At 39.9% G+C, this 26,742-nt stretch overlaps 1 protein-coding gene across 6 annotated transcripts in view; it reads right to left on the reverse strand.

The window, feature by feature from the left end:
- LOC124158935 (broad-complex core protein-like) overlaps positions 1 to 26,742 on the reverse strand; it is a 351,886-nt gene that overhangs the window by 77,912 nt on the left and 247,232 nt on the right. For all 6 annotated transcript variants that reach the window (XM_046534363.1, XM_046534360.1, XM_046534361.1 and 3 more), the window contains exon 3: positions 11,988 to 12,092. In XM_046534363.1, the coding sequence (XP_046390319.1) occupies positions 11,988 to 12,092 (105 nt within the window). The remainder of the gene's footprint in view (positions 1 to 11,987; positions 12,093 to 26,742) is intronic.

A 26,742-nucleotide genomic window follows, 5' to 3' on the forward strand; every position in this document is an offset into this window, starting at 1 on the left:
ATAGAAAATGCGGCATTATCACTGGAAGACCAATCCTATGAGCATATTAATGCATCGATTTGGCGACAGCATTTTGATAGCGGGAAAAGCAATGTCACAATTTGTAAGAAGGCAACCTGAATATTTTTCTTCCTCCGAAATCTGCCGCGGAAATAGAATGAGGAAAACATCGGGTATTTGAGGATCCATATTATCTTAAGATTTTTCACACAGACACAGAAGTGGAAGTTTCTCTGTGGAGTGCTAGATTTTTTACGCATGATATCAAGAGCCTCAAGACGCTAAAAGTGTAATCACAGTAGTAAGTAAAATAAGGATGTAACTTTCAATTTGATTTTATGTGATTTGCAATCTTTAAAGTCTTACAGAACTTATTTCAGGAAGTTTAATCAGTCGATATCGTGTATACATTAGCACGTTAAAGTGAATCAGAGTGTTGCTTAAAAAAAACAATTGCAATCCATTTATATGAGAAAGTCATGCTAATTCAATATACAGCTGGAATAGTTCTTCCCTATGCTTTTTTCATTCCGTAAACAAACCATCCCATAGCAGACTACCCGTCCATTGAATTAAAATTTATTTGTTTTTGTCTCACAGCAAAGCCATTTGATTAACTAAATAGAAATTTACTACGAAATCTTCGCCAAATCAAAAGCTGTTTCTGAAGTGCAAGGAAAAGTGTTGACGACCCGAGGGATAAAAATAATGGAATTGAGCAATCTTCTCTAGATCTAGGAAGAGCTATATGATTTTTTCCATTAACTGGCAACATCACGATTTTAACTTGTTAACAAGATCTTATAAAAGCTCGGGGAAGCATAATTATCCACCCATTTTATCCTAATTCAACTCGGGGAAACGACATTTATTAACTAAATGAAAGCGGGCGCAGGGCTCATGAAAATAATATGAGCCGAGACAAAAATGGCGTGACGTTAACCTTTTAATATTTAAGAGAAAACACGCTTGCTTTCTGTACTAATTATTTTCACTTGATTCCAAAGAATGAACAATTTACGAGCCAAAAGGAACGATCAAACTGAGACTCGGACTGAGGTTAGAACCCTTTTGTGCTCTTGTGTCACCAAAATCGAGGGGCACGTTGGTCCCAAGCGGCAAGAGGGAGTAGATTTGATGGGCAGTTTTAATTTTTGCCGACTTTTTGAGAGCATAATGAATTCATGCTATTGTTTTGGACCGAGTCACGCACACGCCAGTAGTGGTGGCCGTAAAAGAAGATGGAGCGATGGAGGGGGTAGGGATATAAGTAAAAGATATAAAATCTAAGGGAGGGTGACGAAAAATAATGGTCATAGCATATACACAGAGTTTACGATCCAAGGGGAAAAATCTTTTTAATACTTGTAATTGAAATCGAGAATGATTGCAAGAACTAAAGAGAAATATGCGCCAATCTTAGACACACAACGCCGATGACTATTCGAACATGGAGAATGCAAAAAAATGCCAAAAATTCATATTACATCGCAAATTACTACAACAATGATATACTCTATATGCCACGAAAGCTTCATATATATTCAAGGTGGAAATATAAAAATATTTGGTTGGGTACTGGTAGGGTATTTGTTTATGTTATTTAGCTGATTTGTTTTTTTAAATTTATTTATATTGGCAGCTGTTATTCTTTATGAAAACAGAAATGCAAACATAGCATTGGCTATTTTTAGGAAAAACTCCACATTTGGGTGAAATATTTCTCCTCCGCTGTATTTTTGTTTTCATGTACTCCAATTAGTGAACATGTTAAATTGCCCTGCTTGCAGGTCCGCATTGATTTCCAAAATATCTCGGAAAATACGTGCGATGGCATTTCAATTCTAATCCTTATTATGTTATTTTTCCTTAGCGCCCAAACAAGACCTATTATTTAAAAAAAATGGAGATATTAGGACACCTTTCGCGTAATAAAAATGTCACGAAAATAACAAAGAATGCTGAGTGTGCATTGAAAGCAGTTCAATTTTTATTTACACGTTATGATGTTACTTAGGAAAAACGAAGTGGGACATATACTTTCGTTGTTGTACCTCAGCAAATATATTATCCCAATAATTATCTTGTTGAACCAAAATGATACAGCGTAGTTTGAATTGAATGCGACAGAAGAATGATTGTTCTAAACTGAGAATAAAATAGGGCTGTTACTTTATGGCTTCTTTTTCTTTGTTTTGGACCCAGAAATACAGCGCGGCGCCAAAATTGTATCCTATGCATCATATTGATAGGCATCTGCGCTAAATTTGTCAAGCGATCTGAGCAGCGGACAGTCGTGACGAAGCAAAATAAAAATATTCTGTTTATTTTTTTTCGCCTCTCTATTCCCGTCGCGCGCCAAGCATTCTGGATGTAGGGGAAAGGAGCAGGGGCGCTGGGAGAGGGGAGGGTGGGAACTCGGTGACGTCACGGGTGCAGAGGAGAAGAATCTGGGAATGCAGGGAAAGGTTGAAAGGGTGTTTGGGGGTGGGAGGGGGGAGGTGAAAGGAGGGGTGGAAGAAGAGCCACCCCCTCTCTCCGCCCACCCCCCTATTGCCTTTCCCTTCCAGAGAGTCTTCTCCCTCCCCTAACCCCCGCGACCCTTTTTCCGTTCCCCTCCCCATTATCCGTTCTCCCTGCACTCTCCCTTTCTCCGTCACCCCCTCCCCTTTCTCTCCCCACTGCACCCTGAAAACGACTTACATTCGACCTCGAATAAATCGAAGGGGAGCACGCGCAAGGGTATACTACAGCCTTTCACTCCTCCGGGCCGCATCATTTGCATCATCCCCATGGCCCGCCGGCCTCTCTCTCTCTCTCTCTTTCTCTCTCTCCCAATCACAAGGGAGCTTATTTCTCTCTCCTCTTCCAATCGCCTCCTATACAACTCCTGATCTAACAATGAGTTGATGAATTTGAAAGTTTGATGAAATCTGTGCTTTACTGCATTAACGCAGTAATTCCCAATCCCAACACTGAACTGCTTTAGGCTATTACAGCGTTGGGATGAAGCACATATTTTATCGAGTGAACGAATTGCTGACATCGATAGCTGCTTCTGACATTGTACGAATGTTCATTCCAAAGTTTCTATTTTTAATTTATTTTCAGTTTTTAAAGTAAATATTTTTCGGTCACTGCTGTCAACTATTACCGAAATCGTTCGCATTTCAAGTTAAAATGACGCTGATATTGACTGTCAAATAATTAAATAACCTGGCGCAGTAGAGATAAAACTGATAATGAACTTAGGTTCCTAGTCCATTTACTTCTAATACTGTTTCCGAGAGAGCGTAAGATGTTACCTTAACTAACCACACATGCCTTTCATTACATCATAAATAGAAAATGTTTTACTTTACTTGCCATAAATGACGTGTTTTGACATTTTTACATGGCATGAAGAATTTGAAATTATTCGGTGGTTAGAGTTTTTCAACATAAAAGTTTTTGAGTTTTAGACAGAAACTTGGACACTTATAATTAATTATTTTATCACTAATGTTATATTACTATTATTAATTATCGAAAGTGGTTTCATCAATTTAAGCCCAAGAATGCAATATATACATGGAAAAATGGAGTTTTCTCATGATAAATTAATTTTTACTCGAAAATTTCTATATTTCGACTATAGTTGTATATTTATAAGTTTTTCCATTTAAATATTTTTAGTGAATTATAAATTTGATTGCAAATCGGCAGGGAGGAAAAGGGTCCAGAGAAAAATTATTCGCGATCACTCATCAAAACGAATTGGACCTCCAGGGACCATTCACAGCCCACAGAATCTCCACGGGATTCGTCTTCATTCCGTTAGATCGACGGAATGATCGATCAAAGGCTCGTTATTACATTGGCTAGGAATACGCTCATGACTTGGCCCGGGGGCGGAGTGCACTGGTCGAGGGAAAGGTGAGGATGGGATGCCGGTGGATGGAGAGCAACTCCCCGGCGGCATATTAAGTGTATCGAGGGAGCCCAAGGGCTGCCAGGATCAGGGGCGCATCCCCTGTCTGTCTGCCGACCGTCTGGAGCGGACCCTTCTCGGTCGATTTGTGTAATCAGGGAAACCGAGCGAGGAGTATTCCATCTCTAAGGCATTAGAAACCACCCAAAGCCCAACTTAGCGCAATAATGAAACATTGAACTGCGGTCGAGGTGGTAGAACTGTAGAATTATGTGACGGAAAATATTGAAGGGAAATTTTCCCCTTGCATAATACTTCATTCACTACAAGCTTCACAGTAATACCCCATAATCATTGCTCGGAGACAATTATTTTGGCGCCAAAAACGATGGGAATAGAGAAAGTATAATATTAATCTCCTTCGTTTAATGAAAAAGAGAGATGGACATTTTCCGCAAATTTATTTTATGATGCCCGACGCGTGTAGACCGTCAGGCCATTTTCAAATACAATGTACAATATGAGGACTAAGATGACCTAACGGTCTAAATGCGTCGTACATTATTAAATAAATTCGTGGAAAATTGTCAAATCTCTTTTTCATTAAATCAAGAGGTCATTCCTCTACATCTCTCCTGCCTCAGGTTGTATATTCTTCACGTAATTATTACGGAATGGTGAGTGGGGTAATGTCTCCTTCACCTTCTTCCCCACAATGACACCCCTAGAACCCCCATTATATGCTGGACCGTTGCCAGAAAATTTAGGGAAGTTTTCTAGGAGAGGGGATACATTTCGGGGACATTCATTTGGACGGAGAACTCTTGAAACTATCTCCCAAACATTTCTCGAGAGGGTTTGAACCCACGCGCTCGCTACGCCATTACGGGATCGGCCACCAGCTGCCCCACGCGGCTTCCACCGCCAGCGAGGAAGAAGGCGGCTCGGCGTCATCAGAGAGGCCTCCGCTGCAAGATATCACCAGCTCCCGCCATTCCCCCGTAATCCACGCCACCCGCCACACTCCGCCCTCCCCTCAAGCCCCGAACTCTTTGCAATCTTCCCCCCCCTCCTCCTCCGCGTCTTCGCGAAAAAACCTCTCTCCCTCCCCGCTCTTCCCGGCAGGAAAATAAATAAATTAAAAAAAAATGCAGCGGGGGCGAATATCCTAAGTGGTCTGCAACGCGCACTACTTGGTCGGTGTGCAGGGAAGCGGTGTCGCCAGGGTCACCGCATGGAACGAAAGGCTAGGAGGGTGTGGGTAGGGCCCGGGGCGGGTGGAGGGGGAAAGAAAGAGAGGAGGGGAGGGGGCTGGAGGGGGGCTTGTGGGCCGTAGTAACGGTGTGGCGGACTCCCCCCGCCCCCCTCCTCCGCGCCCCGGGCCAAGAGCACACGGCGCCCCGCCTTGGGTAACGTAGATTCCTTTGCCCCCCTCTCCCTTCTGGGCCCTCCTGCCCACCTCTTGTCCCCCTCCCACCTATGGGTGCGTGAAGACGTGCTGAGGCCGAATGCCTCCCTAATTCTCCTTCTGCCAGAGTTCACCCCTTTCGGTGCTCCCATCAATAGCGGCAGAGGACGTGGGGCAAGTGGGTTTGTCTGCTCGCAGGAGTGATATCTCAACGACAGCCGGGCACGTTGCCAGATATTAACCCATTATAGCCCAATGTTGCTTCTAAGCAACATCAAAAATGTATAAATTTTCAGCCATATTTAGTAAATACCTAAACCATATATTTTTTTGTGGTGTTAAGTTTAATTACAAAATATTTATCTTCTACGATAATTATGATTGAGCGCAAAATTTTCAAGTTTTCAAAATGAAAAATCATGAAATTTGATTTCTCCTACAAGCAGCTCTGGGTTAGAAAGGGTTAATATCTGAGGGTGGGTGGGGGGAGAGGGGTCAAGTTTAATGCAAGTTAACTGTTTCCGTAAAATATGAAAATTGAACAAACTCCATTTCAGTATAAACAACTAATTCGAAGGATTGGCGGAATATTATGCATGCATGGACAAAGCGAGTTTTCACACAAGTGATCATTCAATAGCTAACGTTTATGTTTAGTGCGTAGCTTGCAATATTTCTGAGAAAGTTGAAAAAATTTTGGAGTGTTCTTACATCCTTATAGCACCCTGCATAGCTACGTGCCTCATAACTAAGAAAATTTTGACTACGGGACACATGTAAAACTCTTAAAAATATGAACGCAAAATTTGTAAACGAATCGGAACTGAGGAGAAGGCAAAGAATTTGGAAGAATAGATGAAATGGAGATCAAAATATTACTCAAATTTTGATACGATACTTAAAAATGAGATTCTTGGGAAAGTTGGTAAGATCATTAGGCTACACACCTCAGTTTCCTGTGTTCAAACACCGGACAAAACCTTTGCTCAGCCCCAATGAAAATCCAGGCGGGGAAAGGTGGTTCTGAGAAAATAAATTTGGTCCCTTAACGTTTAATGTTGTGAAATTCACGCGTTTACAGCTGTGTTTCGCAGATACCTTTCCGTGGATTAGTTTTGGGTATATTTAACGTTACCAATACGATTTAAACCTCGGGTTGAAGCCCTAACGTAGTTTTTGCATTACTATGGACTCGGGCATTGTTTTCTTTCGGAGGTAAACTAACATTTGCCAGAGCACACGAATGTCAATTAGGACCCGTAACAGCTCCACCCCTTTTAGCTATACTCTTACAACTTGTTTTTTGAATTACCAGATCTAAGAACGTCATGAAAAAAAACCGCGAGCTGTGTTTCGCAGATACCTTTCCGTAAGCCCTACTGACAGGCACATGGGAAGTTACGACTCTTCAGGAAAGCCATGATATTGCTAGCAAGGATGCGTTCGAGAATCTTGCCTACAATCAATATTAATGCAATAGGTCGGTAAAAAACGTACACATATAAAAAAATCATGAGTTACATAGAACAGGTTATAAAGAATGTAAAAGAGAAGATATGCATCGCTATGAAAAGGCTATCGGATAGGAGAAAAGAATGCATAGCTGCGTCAAACCAAACTTAGAACTGTTGACTAATAATGATGAAAGAATAAAAACATTAAATGCGTACATGTTTGTAAAAAATATACACTATTTATACGTCCTGCGAAGAAATTGATTTAGGTTCACTGGTTACGAGGTCATATCACACTCCTGCCTCATTACCTTTATCTCGCGATTTTCTTTCCATAACAAACCGTTTCCAAGGCAACCGAATAAACTTCGCCGTCAATCCGTGGCCAGTCCTCCCGATATTGGTATTGCGCAATCTCACTCGTGAACGGACCAAATGAGCGGCGATTCGCTAAAAGGCGCGTGAGTCATCCGCGGCGGGTGAGCATATTCTCGGAAGCATAAATTAACAGAAGATCCGGCGGCGGTCGCCGGGTGCCGTTATCACAACAAACACAACATTCTCTCCCACCGTTTTCGGACGGGCGGCGCGCGTGCGGTCACCGCCATTCCGTATTTTCGCCTTTTTTCGCATTCCATTCATTCAGGTGATGCTCCGAAATAAATATTCCCGTTGACCTGGTCTCAGCAGTAAATGCTGTGACTGATTCTCCGACGAGAATTTGCAATTCGATTTCCTCCAGGTGATTCTATTGGCTCTCATTCTGCCAAACGCACGGCACGATGCCCTGCGATGCTTGCGATATAAATGGAGAGATTTAATGGGACCAAAATTTTGAAATATTTTGAGGTACTCGGAATATTTTTCCGGAGAACAAGAATAACACGAGTTTCTTGTGTGAAAGTTAGGACGAGAGTATTGGAGATTAAATCAGTCTTAAATTTATAAAGGTAGCAAGAATGTTGGCGACAAAAATTAAACATATCGATGGCTATGTTCTAACAACACGTATCTCAAAATAGCAACTTTTCAGGAGGACAAAAAAAAACGATTTATTTTTTAATTTTACACTGAAATTAAAAACAAAAAATACATAAAACTTAGAAAAGAAACATATTTTCATTAATTTTTCGACATAAGTGTAGTTGGAATTCGGGAAAAAATTGTCTTGACTTCCAAATGGCAGTATTAACTCAAACCGGCCAAATTTTGAGATACGTGTTGTTAGAACTTAGCTATCGATATATGTCTACAGTTGAGTATCAGCCAGCGCTGAACCCCTTGAGCACATAGGTATTAAACAATTATGTAGAAAAAAACAACAAAAAAGTCAACAAGAAATATTGCAGACAATAAACGATCATATTTGACCACAGAAATTTTGAGCATGGAAGAGAACTTGCTCAAATACGTGTGAACCACGATTCAATAAGAAATTGCAGAAATACCAAGTTTTTAACCATTTTTTAGTATCCATTCAAGGTTATCTGAGGGGAAATGCTGCTCCAAATTGAGGCCGAAAAACGGTTAAATTCATCGGTGCGGCGAACGACCACAAATTAGCTCACCTATAGTGTCTGTTCCATAAATCTAATATACTTCCAGCGACATCTCACGTATCATTGCCATATCGCTCTATCACTATTTGTCCACCTCAAGGGGTGATAGTAACGCCTGAGCCATTTCCCTACGTAATAGCAAAAACCTTTCGGAGCTCAACCAAAAAGACGAACACGTTGTCAAAGTTTAAGTAATTTAATGACTCTCATTTGGAGCAGCAATTTCTGATTAAGGTGATTTCTCGCTTCCTAGCAATAGGATAGTTTCCTTCATCAAAGAAAACGAAAGGCATTGATTGCGATTCGTTACCCACCATTAGTGTATTCATAACACACAAATTATTTGGTTTTTGAAATACCGGTTTAGACGAATGGCAAGGGTCAAATTTTATCCTCATTTGAAAAAGGCCAGATTGGCGCCCATGCGATTCCACTCCGCATGACGTCACAGGGACCTAGTTTCTACACGAGAGGATAGGAGTTATACATCGTCTGAGGTTACCAATGCATGCATGAGGCACAGAGCTCAGGGAAACATGTCTTAATAATCACCTATTAAAACTGGCTAAGTTCGGAAAGTTTTCTTCGTTTGATAAGGTATTAATAAACCTTTTTTAAGCCAAGCGCTACCATCCAGCAAGGTACTCAGCTATCCGCTAGCATCCTGCGACGTATCAGCGCTAAGCCTCGCCTCAAGGTCACCTCACCGGGCGGGAGGGGGAACCAGAAATACGACGTACGGAGATATTTCCCGGCATTCATACTTAAGCGTCGCGTTTTCGCGTGCTTGAAAATTTTCACTTTTCATTTAATCGCGAAAAATAGATGTTGTCATTTAAAAATCTAAAAGCGTGAAATACGTACTCCAGGAGTAATAATCTTTCGATTAAAGCAATAAAAAAATAATAGGAAACCACCCTATTCAAGTTTATATTCCTTTGGAAATGGGATGAAAGGATAATGATGGACGCTTTTTAAACATTATTATAGCGGTGAACCTTGATAGTCCAAGCAAAGTTCAATTAAAATTTTATGAATAACTTTAAATCCAAATGGATAAAAAAATTGTAAATGAGGATAAATTTTTGAAAAGAGAATAAACATTTTGGACAACTCAGCGATGTACCAGCCTATCATCCGATTTGAGATAGATGGTGCGGAAAATTACCAGAATTTGGATGCAACGAAGACTACAATAGGGAAATTTAGGCATCATATGCCACTAATCATTCCAGCCGAAAGTGAAAAGCAGATAGTAAAAGTAATAAGCCGAAAATCTTTTATTTGTACTACTCCGAAAAAAGACGATAAGCTAGCACGCCATTCAAATTGGTAATAATCGATTCGATCAATGTGCCTCGTTAACGTGAGGATGGTTTAGTAAATAAACGCAGCCTTTCAAAATGACGAGCAACAAATTGAAAAGAAATACACGGTCGATAGCTGTGCTCTGATATTAATCAAATTTTTTCCTCTGTTTAGCTTTGAATTGCATGCGCAAAGCTACGCCAGCCGTAGAAATCGCTCTTCGTTGATAACTAATTTCATGCCCTTTTGAGTTTGATCAAATGAATGGCGCTGTTATAACCGAGTCACAGCTCCATGGCAACCGGAAAACGACCTTTATATTAGGATGGCCGATTCACTCAAAGCTCATTTCCGCTGCCAAACTCAGATCCGAAACCAGAAAACACCACCACACGTGCACCCATTGTTCCTGATGCCTCGGATAGAACCTTTCGCTCGCGATCCCTTTCGCCTCAATTCTCCATCCAACTGAAACAGTTTTATTTTTCACTTTTGTGGACGCGTCCGTTTGCGCGATTGATGCAAAACAAGCAAAATGTCACGGACAAGGCTATACCATCAAAGCTGGTAAGGAATGGAGCGTGTCGAATATTGAAAGAAATGATGGCTACTAAATGGATGTTAGTCCTACCTCACCATACCCATCCACCATATTTCCTCTTACTCTTCCACACACCTGACATTCCTGGACATCATTTGAATCTTTACCGTGAACCTCTTTTATTATAGCTCTATGGGTCAAAGACGCTCCTGAGCTTTTTCGTTCGTTATAGTTAAGGTTTTTTTAAATTATAGTATTCATGATCTTTTTTAGAGCACAAAGTTAATAATATTGGTATAACTTAGTAGCCTAAAGAGCTCAATTACTCATTGTCAAGTCTCAGGTTCCACCTTACAGATGCAAGAATTTAACTATTGTATGGAAATAAAGCGCCAAATATTGAATAAAGTGAGCTGAAAATGAGTTTTCTGAGCTCACAAAAGCATACTATTTGCGAGAGCTTGCCTCAAATATATACAAGGAAGTTGGTTGAGGAGGATAAACTTGTTCTATTTTTAAGACTTACGGCTTTCCAATGAAGATTTTAAGGAGAGTGTGATTAAATATGTGTAATAAATTAAGTTGGGCCAATCAATTTCGCTTAAATATTTTTGAATGTCACTGTATGTTATTTTATCAAATCCACGTTAATCTTTTAATGTCAGAAATCTAATCCATTCAACATAAATTCGCCACCTTAAGGCTTTTTCAGAAAAAAACAGCAATGAAAGAAAGAAAGGTGCGAGGAGATTACGAATGCGTTTGTTTTTAGTACACAGTAATTCATAGGTAAAAATTTCATTTGAATGTGACCCTGAGGAAAAATATGACATGGAAATAATACGATTTTATTCAATTAGTTGAGTAAAACATAACACGTACTTGTTTTCTTTTAATTCGCGCAAATGATACTCGCAATTCGGATATTATACCCGCAAGCGACTTGAAGTAAAAAAAAAGAGAAAACACATTGTATGAGAGAAAAGTGAAAGGCCTGGTACTCTGGACCAATTAGAGAGGATATATCAGCCTCTAGATCAGACTAAATGAAACAAAAACATGTTGCCGTTTGGTGTTATTTGATTGGATCAAGACTATTACTTAGCGAAGAATTAATGTTTAAAAACCTACGTTGAGTTGACGCACTGCGTCATCATCAAGCGAGGAGTACAATGAAAGATCGTCTTATACCCGTGGTCGTGTGTATATATAAGACCGCGGTCGTGTTTAAATAAATATATATGTTGAAAAACAAGGTTCAAATTTTATTCATCATGATTAAATTCCATAAAGTGACGCCTGAAACCATCAACTTCAATAGTAGTGACATTGTAAACAAACAGAAATTCGACATTGTTCCCTTTGGCGTCCGGATTCACCCCGGATATGTGAGGGAATTCACGCCACGCGCCGCTCGAAAGACGAGGAGAAGGAAAGAAAGAAGAAAAAAATTGAAGGGGTAGGACCGCCACCGCGTTGCAGGGAAAGGAAGGTGCTTTGCGCTTTAAGGCTATCGACGGCGGCGGCGGCTGCGACGTCGGGCGTCGCTCGCGTCGGGAGGGAGACGAAAGCGAGAGGGCTCGACCACCCCTCGAACGAAGGGGGACGTCTGGAGGGGAGGGTGGGAGGCGGGAGGAGGGGGAGAGGGGGTTGGGGGAGTAGCAGCAGAGTGAGGTGGAGATTCTCGAAAGCGGAAGGAAGCGATCCCGAGAAGAAAAATAAAAAAAAAGTGTAAAAAAAAGACGTCGGGTGGGTGGATGAAAGGGAAGTCGAGGGAAGAGTGTGAAAAGAGAGCAAGAAATGAAACCTCGTTTAGCGCTGTCCGCCCGCTGCCAGGGCCGCGCAGATCCGCTCATCAACTTCCCGCCCCGGGAACCGCCTCGCGAGCGCCTAGCTGGTGGTGTTACTGCGCCTGAAACAAAGAATGTTGGGTGAAACAGATTTACCAGTGGAATTACACTCGAACGATACATTTAAGGACCCACGGTATCCGAGGGGATAAGACTAGAGCGCATATGTGCATCGTGTTGATGATTTAGGCATTCATTTTTGTGATTAATTTAGATAAAATACTCATACTCCATAAAATTACCATATGAACCCCTCAAATGATAACTACTATCCAATCTCCCCATGCCTTAATAACTAATGGCTTTTTTAATTTCACAGTACACGCTTCACATATATCGATTCCTTTTAATGCCAATGATAAGAATTTGAGTATTAATAAAACATATTTTAGCCCCCTAGGTGCCGCGGGCCGATGCATCGGCTTTTGCTTATCTATCAACAGTGTCAAGAGCCGAGATATTGGCTCAAGATAGGTATTTTTTCAAATTATTAATCATGCAACAATTAAACTATTGAATGAAGAAATCAAGGTAAATGATATGGTTAAAAATCAATATTGTTAGAGTTAAGAGAAACAGCATGTCGATATACCAAATAATAACATTAGAGATTTATTTGATCGTATGTGACATTATTAATTTAAATACATTTGGCATTTATCGCCACTGTAACTCGATGAATGTGGAACTGAGATTGCTGAATATTGCATAAGAAACAACAAATAAAAGAAACACCCCAGAGACAGCCATTTGATTGTAAAATATGGCCTATAACATCTAAAAGGGATATTTAATTGGTATTAGAACTATAAATAATTGCCACTTATTAGGTATATTAAAACAGTTTATATGGAGACAAGGCAGCAATAAAGAAAATTGGTCTATCGAGAGTAATAAGAACTTGAGATTTTGCTAATTAATACTGCAGTGATTTTGTATCATGCTACATTACTATTCGGGATTAATCAGATCGAATATTAACCATCTTGGGAGAAATTCTAAATTATCATAATGACGTTTTACAGCAATACCTATATTTTGAGGACACAACCTTTGGGAAAACAATAAAAGAGCATTGCGAAAACTGTTGATTTGAAAGTATCGGCACAGCTACTGATTTATAACATTTTCATTTTGCAATAAAATGCTGTTACTCTACGTACTGAACATAGTGCTTATCTTCTCTAACAGAGAACAACAAACACGAAACACTTTTTCGCACTGAGTAAAGCTACATAATATAGTAATTGCACCGCGATGGCCCTGCTACAAACGTGAAATGTTTAACTGAGACACAGGAGCAACATTTTAAGGTCGGAATCATTTGCCTTGGAAAAAGTTCTGTAATAATGGAAAAGCCTGTAGTGAATCCATCTATCAAGGTATAGGATGATTGGATAGTAATCATGATTGGAGGATTTTTATGGTAATTTAATGGATTTGGGGGTGGCAGGATGGAAAATATCAGAAGTATTGTTTAAGAATTTAATAGTATTTTAGCTGAAGGAATAACAAAAATGAATGCTTAAATCATTACTACCATGCTATTTTCATCAAGAAAAGAAAATGGTAGTAACGACATGGCCCAGCACAAATGCTTCCTGAAATAAAGATGAACGTTGACAATTGCCAGAATTGCATACTTTCAGTCATATTATGTCATAACCATGATTCTTAACGTCCACAATGTGCACGGTATTAACCGAAAGGTTTTGAATTTTCAACCATATAAGTAACCAGATTCCATAAATTAACGTTTTTCATACCGTCCGGGGCACCACCTCCAAACTATTATCCAGAAAAATTCGAGATAACACTCAGTTACATCCCTAATATTAAAGAAAGATTTAGAAATAATTTAAGACGAAAAACTCCAGATCTCTTAAAGGCGTCCTACTACGAACGAAATTGTTCAAGAGAGTGGCGATGGAGAAAAAAAGTGAACAAAAATGACAAGGGAGAAATGGAAAGGAAAGAAAAATAAAAGATAGTCGAAGGAAAAAAATCATGAAAGAAAAAAAAAACGTTAGGGCTAAAAGGAGGAGGGTGCAGTTGCGCGAAAAGAAATGGAGAGATGAATTCAGAATAGCAACGCTCTCCTGAATGGGAGCCCACTTGGCTGTCGAGGTTCCTCGGTCCTTTTTATTCAAACACACACACTTTTATTTTCGAGAATACTCGAGAATTTCTTCTTCGGAAGCTTTTTTTCGGAATATATTTTTTTCCTTCATTTCTATATATATAGAGAGAGATATTCTCTACTTTCGTATAGTACGCATTTATTTCATTCAGCCGATGCCTCCAAGATTTAGGGGAAAAAGTTTTGAACAGACTTGTTTGTTTTTCAACAGGCATTCTCCAAATCGTTCGTCCCCTTAATTCCAAAGGAGCAAAGAAGGTGGCGAGCCAAGATTAATGTTTTCTTTTGACCTGGAGAAGGCGTCGTGAATTTATATTCTGGCTATAATTAATCGTTGTCCATAAACGCAGGTTTTATGTAGGCACACGACGAATTACATGAAGGATAAATCACAATGAATTCTTGAAAATAATAAATTTACTTTTATTCAATATGATATTATCTGACTGATAGAGAAAACTTCGGGATCTTCAGAATTCGTAGCTTGCCACAAAAATCATTTAAAACACTAGATGATAATGTATGCATATATATCACATTCTACATTTCTGCAACTATTTCCTGAGGAAAATACCTCTTACCTCGTTGCTTGGTAGGAAAACAACGATACAGTCAAGGGAATGACGTTCATTTCAATATACAAGGCTACAAAATATTAAAAAAAACCAAATGCATTGGTACGAAATTGGTAAGCTTCAAATGGGGTCAAATTCAGACTTAATTTCCATAGTTGGATACAAAATTTGAATCACATTGAGTCCCTAATTTTCAAAAGCTAACCTTTTCAAGGTTCGCATTTTTCAGCCAAAAAAAAGTCGATTAAGCATTCAATCCAAACCTTTCGATCCTTTGCCGTAGACAATATCCGTAGCCTAGCTTTGGGGACAAAGGGCTCATTGTTCAGCTGAAAGGCTATGCATAGCAGTGCCTTGGGGACAATCGTAAGTTTTCTTCGTTTAAACTTAGACTTCGTTTACAATTAATAAAATATCCTTAGGTCACTCTCTTTCGAGAGAAATATATATCCGGCTATCAGCTAGAAAATCGTTTCGTGAGGCCAGAAATTTTTACTCACTATTGAAAAAAGTCACGTAGATATGTTATAAATGGTTTTGGTATCGAAGAGGGTCGTAAATCTAACGATCAAGTAATAATGGCGATCAAAAAAATAGAAGGAACTTGAGAAAGGAATAAAATTTAGTGAAGAGAGTGCTGAGAGGAAGCAGCTTAACCGGTAGAATATAAGAACACTTCATACGGGACGTAACATTTCGAAATTAGAACGGTTTACATCCGAGGTTGAGGGAGAAATAAACTTAAGAAATAATAAACTTCTGAAACGCACTAATAGAAAGCAAAAATACTGCTCCATAGTTGGATTAAAAAAATTAAATTTCTGAAACTTCACTTTCTAAAATATTCCTAATTTCGTTCGTTAAATTTCTACACTTATGGTAACACTACAATACATCTAAATACTACCAACGAAAATAGATCTATTTATTCTTCTAACAATGCGTGGATAAGCTGTAACTCACTTCACAAATTATATTAAAAAATCACTCAGGGCTCTATGGAAGAAAGCACATGCTTGAAAATTTCGGGGTTTTCTTTTTTTATCATTTTCATCATCTCTGTTAGTACCTAAAACCGGAGTTACTTAAAATAGTTTGATACTATTTTCGTGTCTGGGTTGGTTTCACTTGCCAGCGCATAACGCAGTGTTAAGTACAAGTACAGAGAATTTTTTGGTGTGTCGTTAGACTACTTAAGATTTAATTGATGCAAGACCTTTTAAAAATTGGTAAGTAACCATTTCAAGTAACCCCATTTTACGGTATCATCATATTCTACATGCATCCTTTTGCCTGCTATACTTTCGTTCCTTGTACTGATAAGTACGAGATGGTGTCGGAGTCATTACAATGTGCCCCACCCTCTGACCAAGGCCTCCGTGGCCGGATGCCCTTTCGCTTCCAAAAGAGAGAATAATACGTATTCAATGGGTAATTCATCCCGAAGGCCTTATATTCACGCCCTTAGCAAATTCTATCGATCTTTTTTTTATTCATTCTCCGTGGCTGCGTACGAAAATAGCAGTGGGAAGTAACCGCAGATTGCGGTTTAACGTGCACTAAGCAAGGGCAAAAATTAGGGCGATCCAAACCTCTTGAGTTCCCTCCGAAGCCCCGGCTGTGTGATTATATTAAGGTGGAGGTTTTAACATGAAATGTTTGCAGAATGAAGGATTCGACTGATTGAAGGGCCTGCGGTTTAAAGGACGTCCGGCATAAGGGCGATTTCAGGAACGCTTGCCAGAATTCCTAGCCAGAACAAAGTGAAGTTATTCATATAGTTTTAACAAAAGAGGAATTATCACTCCAGCTCAACCGGTCATATTTAGTCTTCTTCATGACGTGTTACTAGTATGAAGCTTATCCTATCGGGTTGATATTTTCAGTAGTGTCACCTTGACAAAATTCGCTCGTTTCTTAAATGCGACGATTTCACCTCAGAGACAATACTGAGGAAAATATTCTATATTTCGGTGAAGAAACGTGTTTAAAAGAGCTAACTATTTACTTATGTATTAAAAATTTCACTATAACAGCGTAGGTTTTAATTAATTAATACATCGCGAAATAACATATGCCGGGCGAAAGTGTAGCGTCCACTCGAAAGGGATTTCATAGAAGGAGAAGAGACTGGAAAAGCATTAGAGAAGTTAATTTTGTGATAATTTCGTTTGAAAATTGTACAAAATAGCGGTTTTTACCAATGACTTCGAAAAAACGCTATTTTAGACACCACTGAATCAAGGCTGATTTTTTTGTTGCAAACAGTTTCCATTTAATTCGACGATAGGTTGACATTAACTTAAACTCGATTGTGTCAGGCTTAACTTTGTGAAAATCCATTGTCAACAATGAAAAGGTATGGTATGGTCTTAAATAAATTGTGTTAAAAAGCACCATACCTTTTTATTATTTGACATTAACTTAAAAATCTTCATAATTTTTCATATGCTCCACATCCCCATTCTCTAGTACTATTTTTGAAGCGTAGCATGTTAGCAAACATTTTTTGACCGGATATTTTCAGAATTTATCCATACGTTTACAATTATTTCAGTTCAACTTCAACATTTCTTGTGCAACACTCAATTTCTCTAATTATAATCATATAACTCGTATTTTACTCATAAAATATTTCCTTAATTTGCTATATTTTTCTGTAAATAATTCGACTTTGTAACTTTTCATAAATCTTACTCATAAATTCGTTTGTTCAAAAGTGTTCTTTCATGCAAATTACCGGTATACATAAAAAACTGGTAAAAAAAGTAATTTACACTGAATTGAAACGAGGCTATTTTTATTTGCAAGCACTTTTTTTAAATTCCGTCGAAAGTTTATCATTGCCTAAGATCGATACGTTACTGAAGAGGGGTTGAATGACAGAGGAGACTGTTTTCGTCTCATCCTACCCAATTTCTTTTTACATACATTCTTTTGAATGGTGATACATATTATTACTTTCGTCATGCAACGAAATCATGGCGTGCCAAAACAAATTTACCCGTGTGCGAGTGTGTGTGCCTCATTCTGTACTCGCCCTGCCTACGTGCGGTAAAGGCGTTGCTCCGTCTCCTCTCCCGCGATTGGCAAAGCGAGCATTCAAAATTCTTCGGGCGGACCCGAGAGCAGCGCCGTTTCGGCCTTCCCGTGCGCACGGAATTTTTGCCCGCCACCACCCGCGAGCGTGCGTGCGCTGAAAAGTGACAGTGTGTGCGCGCGTCCCCGTTTCTTTTTCGCGACACCCACCATCCCACCCCCTCCCGCCTGGTCAGCGGCCAACTTTCCCGAACACAATGGCCTCCGACGTGTTACCTCACCGTTTTGCCATGGTCCCCCCGGCGAACGAGACCGAAGAGGTGGCAGCAGGATAGTTAGATTGGCAATTTTTTGTCCAATGAGCTTCGATAACTATAATTGAGCTTATGTTGGTAACGGCTTTTGGGTATTCCTGATGCGTAGTCTTGTCTAAAGGGACGGCATTTTCTCGAGCTGTCTTGCTGGCGTCTTCAGGTCAGAACCCTAGTAGTCGCAAGTCGGACTTCTGAACTGACATTTGTAACGGCTTTCGGGTGTTCCTACATGTAGTCTAGCCTAAAGGCGACAACAGTTTATCCAGTCATCCTACTGGCGCCTGAACTCTGAAGACGGTCAGTAGGTCCATGCAGTATGAAATTCATACCCAACCAAAGTCACCATCTTATCGTCGATTACTGGACAATAGATTACTAAGTTTCCACCGCATTTTCCTGTGCTTTCACGGATTACACCGTAACAGTCGACTGCGACTGTTGTACAGACAACTTCGACGAGCATAGTAAACCTGGGGCAGGATTTTGTTTCTAGTTCGTTATAATATCACCGCCGGATCGAAACAAAAAACGGGTCAGAAACTGCAAGCAAATGAGCCAAGCCTGAAGTTTCTTGCCAATAATACGAAAAATCAATGCAGAGTACGCTAGATAAAGGTAGGATTCGGAAAATGGAATCAATCGGGTGTTATTAGATAAGCTATTTTACCGTAACGCACCGGGTTTTGATGAGACAGAATCGCGCCCCAAACCTTGATGGCAAATGAAGAAGTCAAATACGAAAAGTATGCCAGAAACAGCAAGTCAATGCGCCAAGTATGAACTTACGCACATATAATACGATAAATCAGTGCCGCGGTCGCTAAATAATGGTGCGATTCGGATAACAGAATCACGAAGTAGGTTTAAGATATCGATGGCTAAGTTCTAACAACACGTACCTCAAAATTTGGCCTGTTTGACATAGGTATCTTAAACAAAGTGTAATAACATTAAAAAATAGAATTCAAGCAAGAAACACCTCTTTGTTGGCAAGTGTATGCTTCTTTTTCAGTTTTATGAATTTTTGGTTTTTGATTTTAGCGTACAATTAGAGAAAAATAGTAGCTTTTTTTTCTCCCCTGAAAAGTTGCAATTTTTGAGATACGTGTTGTTAGAATTTAAGCATCGATATGCTATTTTACCGTAGCGCACGGCGTTATGAAGGGACAGAATCGCGTCCCATGCGTTGATGACAGATGAAGGAGTCTATAGCCGACCAAAGTCACCAACCTATCGTCAATATTGAAGCGCATCAAGTATAATTTCGAAACATCGCACCACCGCATGAAACAAGGCTAGGTGGCAGTTATAGTCGGAGGAGGTGAGGCGGAGGGGTAGACGGTCGGCGGCGGTGGTGGTGTCTGAGCCGGCGACCGCCATGGAGTTGAACGTTCGAATATAAATGCTTTTCCTCTCCCCCCTCCCCCTTCCCGCCGATTCCTCTAACTCCCCCTCCCCACCCTATCACCTGGAGGCCCGCTTTCGCCAAATTGCAGCTATTTGCTACCGAAAGCAAGGAGGGGAAGTTTTAGGTCGGGCGGCAAAAAGGTTTTGATTAGCTCGCTTGGGGGCGTCCGAAGAGAGGCAAGTCAGTCGCCTGCTTGCCTAAACGGGATTCCTGACGGCATTTTTCATTTTTCAGTCTGTGTGTGGATTCGGAGGGATGCGAAAAAGGTATACGGAGGAGCAAGAGTTGGGGGGGGGGGGGGGGGGGGGGGGGGGAAGGACCAATACGCAATCCTTTAGTGGTCGAAATATCTCTCAGATGCAAGTTCCCAGCGCATTGGAGAGAGAACCTTTTGATGACCAAAATGTGCAACGCGCCATTCGAAAAGGTTTGACGAAATAATGCGCATTGAGTAGGTGGGCGATTAAGGTGACCTAAATTTTAGAAAATTAATGCTGAGGTGGTAGTCGATACTTGGTCTCGAGAGACGTAAGCTGAGAATCGTGAGGACAATGGGAAAATTGAGGAGGTATTGCATAAGGTTAGGCGTTTAACGAAATCTATGAGAGCAGACTTCCCAAGAATAGAGTGTTAAGATTTGGCAATGAGATGAAATTTATTCGAAATACTTAAACAGGGAGGAAAACAGGGAAAATCTCCCTATATAACGAAAAAGACTGATGGAAAACAAGCTGATATGAGACAATGGATAAATAGGTCCGTGTATTCGTCCATGAGAATATTGGATGAAAACATGGCAGCGAATTAGCCTGATTAGTGTTGAGTCACATAAGACAACTTCTAAACTTTGTAAACAACGAGTAGACTCTTTATTTCCACGTGTACCTAGAGCGAGCTCTAAATCCAAGAAGCGATGAGGTACAAGCATACATGACACCTGATTTATTGTCAGCTGGTACAGCATGTCTTCAAATAGCCATGTATTACATTTAACCGTCACCGAAGGAATCATATTTTAATGATAGACATTTTGTTTGTAGCACAATTCTATTTCAATATTTATCGTTGACATTACCTTCCTATTCAGAAGAATTTGAAGGAAACGTATTTTTGTAACCTCATAATGTATTGGTACGTAATTACTATGCAGATATCCCCCGAAAAATTGTTAGGATTAATAATTTGACTGATAAGTACCCTACAGACTATGGCCCATGAGTATAAGGCTAGGGAAGAAATTACTTCGTTTTCCCAGAAGTTAGACTAATATGAAATGAGCAAAAGCTACTGATTTTAGAACCTACGAATGGAATGATTCTTGGTGATACACGAAATACTACAGCCAAAAAACAGATGGCTGAGTAACTATTTAGAAAAAAATCCGATACAATTAAAAACCTGAACGAGGACGTCCATAAACTAATTAATTTTATAGTCAGCTGTTTCCCATATCAAAGGCCAGAATTCGCCTCATCATTTATATCCACATCAATGTCTACGCACTATAAAATGACATATCAAATATGTAGAATAATTAGAAAGCAATAAATATGACCTCAACGTTTGGAGGCATTTTTAAGACGCAGTTGTTAATATGGGAATTTTTTAAGAGATAATTTACGTGAAAAATAAGAATAATGTAGAAAAATATGAAGGTAATTAAATAAAATAGAATTAAAATTTCATCGGTTAAAGAACAATTTCGCTTACGCATCAACTTTATTTCAACACACGTTACTATTTACCAAATTAAAGTAAATCAATAAACATTGTATGATACCGAAGCGCCAAAGGAGATTGAAAATTGCCGTTCACGACGGTTTGTGAGATATCAAGAAGTGCAGAGTCTTGTATTTAAAGATTGCTATTCGAATACGTTCTGTCTGCTTTGAGGAAAGTCGCGGAGAGAGATGAAACACGTTCAAACGATTGAATTAAAAAAAATATATTTTACTTCAGCGAATCACAGATGAGTACCCGTTCAAGACCGAATACGGAATATAATCGATATCTAGCCACGAGATGCATAGGATGAAAACATGCCGTCTGAAAAATACTCTCTCACAGAGCTTCTAAGTAATGCATTTGTCGCCGGAGTCGAAAATAATGCGAAAGGGTTTTATTGATGTCAATAAAAACCATGCAAGATCGCCTTTTTTATAGGAAGATTTATTATTGCGCACGGGGCGTAATTGCAAGTAGTTATGTACCAAAACATTTGCCGGGTGACGAAATGCTTTGCATGAGGAAATAGCTAAGGCACAGTTGCCGATTCTGTGCGCATTAAAAAAAGCAATGACGCCAAATAGCACTGGAATCCTTCCCTCCATAAGAGGCCTCACCAACTCCTCGCCAGGGCGTGACCTTGAGCTCGCTGGCTGCATTGGTCTTACTCGCCGCCTCAAAAGCTGTCCATAGTCTAGCACCGAAAAATACGCCCGGCGTTTGGCAACGGCCGGCTATGCATCCAAAGCGACGCTCAAGGACAACTGGGATAGGACGAACGGGGCCCAAAATTGCGCGCGAAAAGACATCGCCACTGCTTGAGCCTCAATTGAAACTACTTTATAGCACTCTTAATATGCGAGACCGCCAGAAAAGTGATGGAAAAATGTCACTCGGAATCGATTTTTTGAGAAATCGATTTTTCAATGTAAATTAAAGCTTAAATTTTCAACAAAAATAGAAATTTGAACCAAAATATCGATCAATCGAAAACATCGACGGTTCTTAAACACTCTAAATATACATGTAAGTAATAGGAAAAAAATCATCACATGAGTGCATGCTTGATTTGTTAATAGTAAAGTTTACACATGTATGCACATTAAAGTTCTGATATCGCCGTTAACAGCCATTCGAATTCACTGAAATTTTAAAAAAGGCCAACTGATTGAGATGCCATATTGACGATCGAGGGCGTGCCTTTCCAACTTACCGGTCTTACTTAAAAGTCTTTCTCAAAGTGGGACGGATAACGATATCATCTGGTATTGACGGTACGATATGGTAGTAGTGGATACGATCTGGTAGTGACGCAGCTAAGATCAAACGAAATGGTCAAGATCGTATTTTAAAAATCGAGTTTGTATCGAAAATCGAAGATCATTGCTCTATCTAGATTTCCTCGATCCTTGACTACTAAAACTCAATCTCCATCACTAAGTTAGGAGTGGGGATTTATTGAGAAAAATTCAACACTGATACTTCCAGCGAAAAAGTCAGATTGCCATTACTTGGTATAAAATATTTTATGCAGCAGATATCGCCCAGGGAATAATTTAAATTGATATGTTGCATTACTTAGGGGATTTTCCAATTTTTTAAATCACTGTCGTGTCGAATCTTCTTGTAAATTTTCCCGTATTTTGCGTTTATTGTTCACGCCAATTATTCGAAGTAATAAGCATATGTGCAGCGTTTTTCATTCTGAAAATGCAACTTGGGCAAATATACCTACCTACATTAATATTTTTATGCTTTGCGGCCAAAATAATATTCACAATATTAATTAGCGCCAAAGTTGAAGGATAGCATTGAAAATCTTAGTTGAATTCTCTTATCGGCAGATAATGTTTTTTGGATTGACCCTGGCAGAATTTCTGAAGTGAGTTCTGAACAAATACTAATTGTGTCATTGAGAATGGCAGAGAGGATTCAAAGTCAACTCAACCTTCAATGTATGCGGCTTGCTCATGCGAATACAAGTGATAGTATTCGATAGGAATGTGCCCTTCACACTTGCGATGCCCGCAAAAGAGAGAAATTCGCTCACGAAAAGCTAAGATGAATGGAATTCCGAGATAGATTTTTCAACTACAGTAAAATTAGCCCTGATATCCCAGTTATCAGAACAATCACCACGAAATTCAGTTCACTTTCTAGAATATCTTAATGAATTGCAGGAAACCCTAATACATTGTTATGTTTTTCGAGAAAAAAGTAATCGAAATCGAGAAAGAAGCCTTCCTAAGAGTGATAAGGATTGGCTCCGATAGAAAATTCATTCGAAATAGTTTAACAAGGAGGAAAACAGGGCTGTTGCTAGGAAACATTTTGTGAAGAGAGCTCTCGGGATATTCACCCACACAAAATAGATCGAACTGCAGTTACAAGACGTAGTTAAGTAAACAAGATGGCACCACTAAAAATAATAGTATCGAAGTATGGTCTTCGGAGGAGGCGACCGACGCGACGCGTTGCGACGGCTTTATCGTTACATGGAGGGAAGGGCAGATGAGTGACGCAATTCACTGATCAGCCGAGGATCCATGCATCTCAAGAAACGTCGTTTGCTATAAATAAAATTACCGCCATAGCTAAGAATTCTGTAGAGTAGACGGAGAGTCCCGAATGTTGGATACGCGGTCAAGATGGTTATTAATAGCCAAATTCATTCTACTTCGCTTCTGATAACAAACCAATTATGAAAATATCACAATGTCGTCCATCTTATGAGCTTGTGCGATTTTCCACGACGATGAATCCGAATCCCCTTAGTAACATAACTCCACAGCAACAAGGAATCATCTACGCATGCAAATCGATGCGGGAAAGCCCGCCACATACTGTGCGGATACCTATTGCCATACAAGAAACATATACTCAATGCCCCTTCTGTATTCATTACCGAACTCATTAGAAATCCTTGGACCATCTTGACCACTTAGGCGATAGTGCAAGCGATAAGCTAAGTAATGGAAGCTGTGAATGAAATATGCTTATGAGTGAATCAACTTCAATCAACTTCAACTTCAACCAACTTCACAGCATTCATTTGCTAATAACTGAAGAAGTTATCTCTCTTGTCTCGGGCTCAACTTTGTGGAAGTTCATTTTATTGTTCATGGAATGGAAAACTTTGTTGTATTCCACCATTTTATTTTTTGGCACTACTAGTTTCGACTCAGGAAAATGCCTATGATAAGGAATGCCTTGGATTCGACTCTTTGTGCCTGAAAACGACACCACTGTGTCGAAACTAATCAAACCTACAAATAATTTGGAGGAATACAACAAAGTTTTTCATTTCATTAACAATTACTCAAGATGCAATTCGGAGTCAAGCCTGCATTATATTTTTATCGCGTTTCATTTGGTATGACAAACATTTTATCACCTTACCACATCTTGAGATATAATGGCCAGGTGAAGACAATCGTCGAGGGGCAAGTGAATCGCAAGAACGGGAAAGGAGGACCTCGAGCAAAATATATGGCACAGGTAAAAAAGGAGGTAAAAGAGAAAAAACACGTAGGTGTGAAAATATTAGCTGATGGTAGAATTGAGTGGAGAGCTGCGTTAAATAAATCATAGGATTTTTGGTCAGTGATGATGGTGATTATTTATATTATATGTATTTTTAGACTAAGTGAGGGGTAATAATAGTGATAATTTATCAATCCAAAAGACACTGTACAAAATAATGCATTAAGTAAGCGTAAAGGACACGTCAGAAAAATAAATGAGGCATAAGAAATAGGTGTATTGTTTACGTCATCATGAGATATTAATTAATACTATAAAAACCCCTCATGACTAGGAAGTTTGATTACTTTCTCTTAAATACACTAAGTCTGTACTTATGTTTTATATGTCGTGCCATATGCTGGCAGTAAACGTATAAGTATATATTCCCTTTGCCGATTGATTCCATCGGCATCTCTCTTTCTTACTCTGTCTCTCTTTTACCTCCTCATGCCTACAACACACGACACGCTATCATATCAACACCGCCAACGCTTCCCCTCATTGCTGCACCGCCGTTCGCGGAGTCGTCGGGCAGTGAAAGCCCCGCGATCATATTTAATGAGCTTCATTAGCTCCTGCCTCGGCTGCTTTGTCCCGGGCACAAACAGCGGCGAACACACGCGAAAACTGTTGCCCCGTGACGACTAATGAAGTGCGGCTGTTAAAAACGTTAACGTTAGAATCTCGCGTTTCAATAATTAGACTTCACATGGGTGGGTTGGTTGGGAGGGAATGATAATAGGTGGAGTGAGTATAGAGGGGAAAGAGGGGAGGAAAATAGGAATGAACCTTGCGAATTCGCTTGATGATGATGGTATGATCCAAATAATTGGCAGAAATCAAAGCCTGGCTTACAAGTCGCGGTTGACTACGTTCAGACGCTGACGTAGACTGCTACCGCAGTGGGTCAGGAAGACAATGGTATGGTATTTGGAGGAGGCGACCGAAAGCTGAGATCATATGTGCCATATGGAAAGGGTTTGATTTGAACCCGGGACCACGGGGTGCGTAGCCAGCACTGTAGCCACTACACCAACCCGATTACTAAGAACGCAATCTAACTTCTATTATCCACGTAGATGTGTTCCAAGAGTGCCAATACGCTCCGTTATAGCATTGAGGGAAGAACAAAAGGAGTGGCAGATCATCATCATTAGTCAACAATCCTAAGATTGGTTTGACGCAGCTCTCCATTTCTCTCTCCTATCCGCTAATCTCTTCATAGCTACATATTTATTCTCTTTTGCATCCTTTATAACTTGTCCTATATAACTCATTCGGGGCCGTCCCTTGCTCTTTTTCCCTTCCACTTGTCCTTCAACGATTGTCTTCATGAGACCATCGTGCCTCAAAATGTGGCCAACTAAGTTGTCCCTTCTTCTGCTTAATGTTTTTAGGAGGCTTCTCTTTTCTCCCACTCTCCTTAGCACTTCCTAGTTACTCACTGGCAAATATTAAGGATAAATAATATAAAGATATTAAAGATAAATAATTTCACATGGAAAGGTTAGGGAAGGAAGAGTGGAGAGAAACCCGGCGTCGGCATTAGCCTACTCCGAATGAAAGGCGCCAAGTGGACCACGGCTTAACGTCCCATCCGACGGACGAAGTGCTGTACTTTGAGTGCCTTCCACGGGGCACGCAAGCGGGGATCGGGCACCCTCTGAAAATTCTCCGCCACCACCGGGATTTGAACCCGGGCCCACGAGGTGGGAAGCCAGCACTGTATCCACAACACCAACCCGATTCCCAAGAACACAATATAACTTCTATTATCCGCGTAGATGTGTTCCAAGAGTGCCAACACGCTCCGTGATAGCATAAAAGGAAGAACAAAAGAGGTGGCAGATATTAAGGATAAATAATTTCATCTCATCTTCTTTGTCAGAAAATTAAAGTATTTTTTGCCTTATGAATGACCCCTTATAATGCAATCCTGGCTTCACTGGAGGACTCTGTCAGACCCAGGTATATATGAAATCATGT

The sequence above is a fragment of the Ischnura elegans genome, chromosome 5, assembly GCF_921293095.1.
Source record: "Ischnura elegans chromosome 5, ioIscEleg1.1, whole genome shotgun sequence".
NCBI lineage: Eukaryota > Metazoa > Arthropoda > Insecta > Odonata > Coenagrionidae > Ischnura > Ischnura elegans.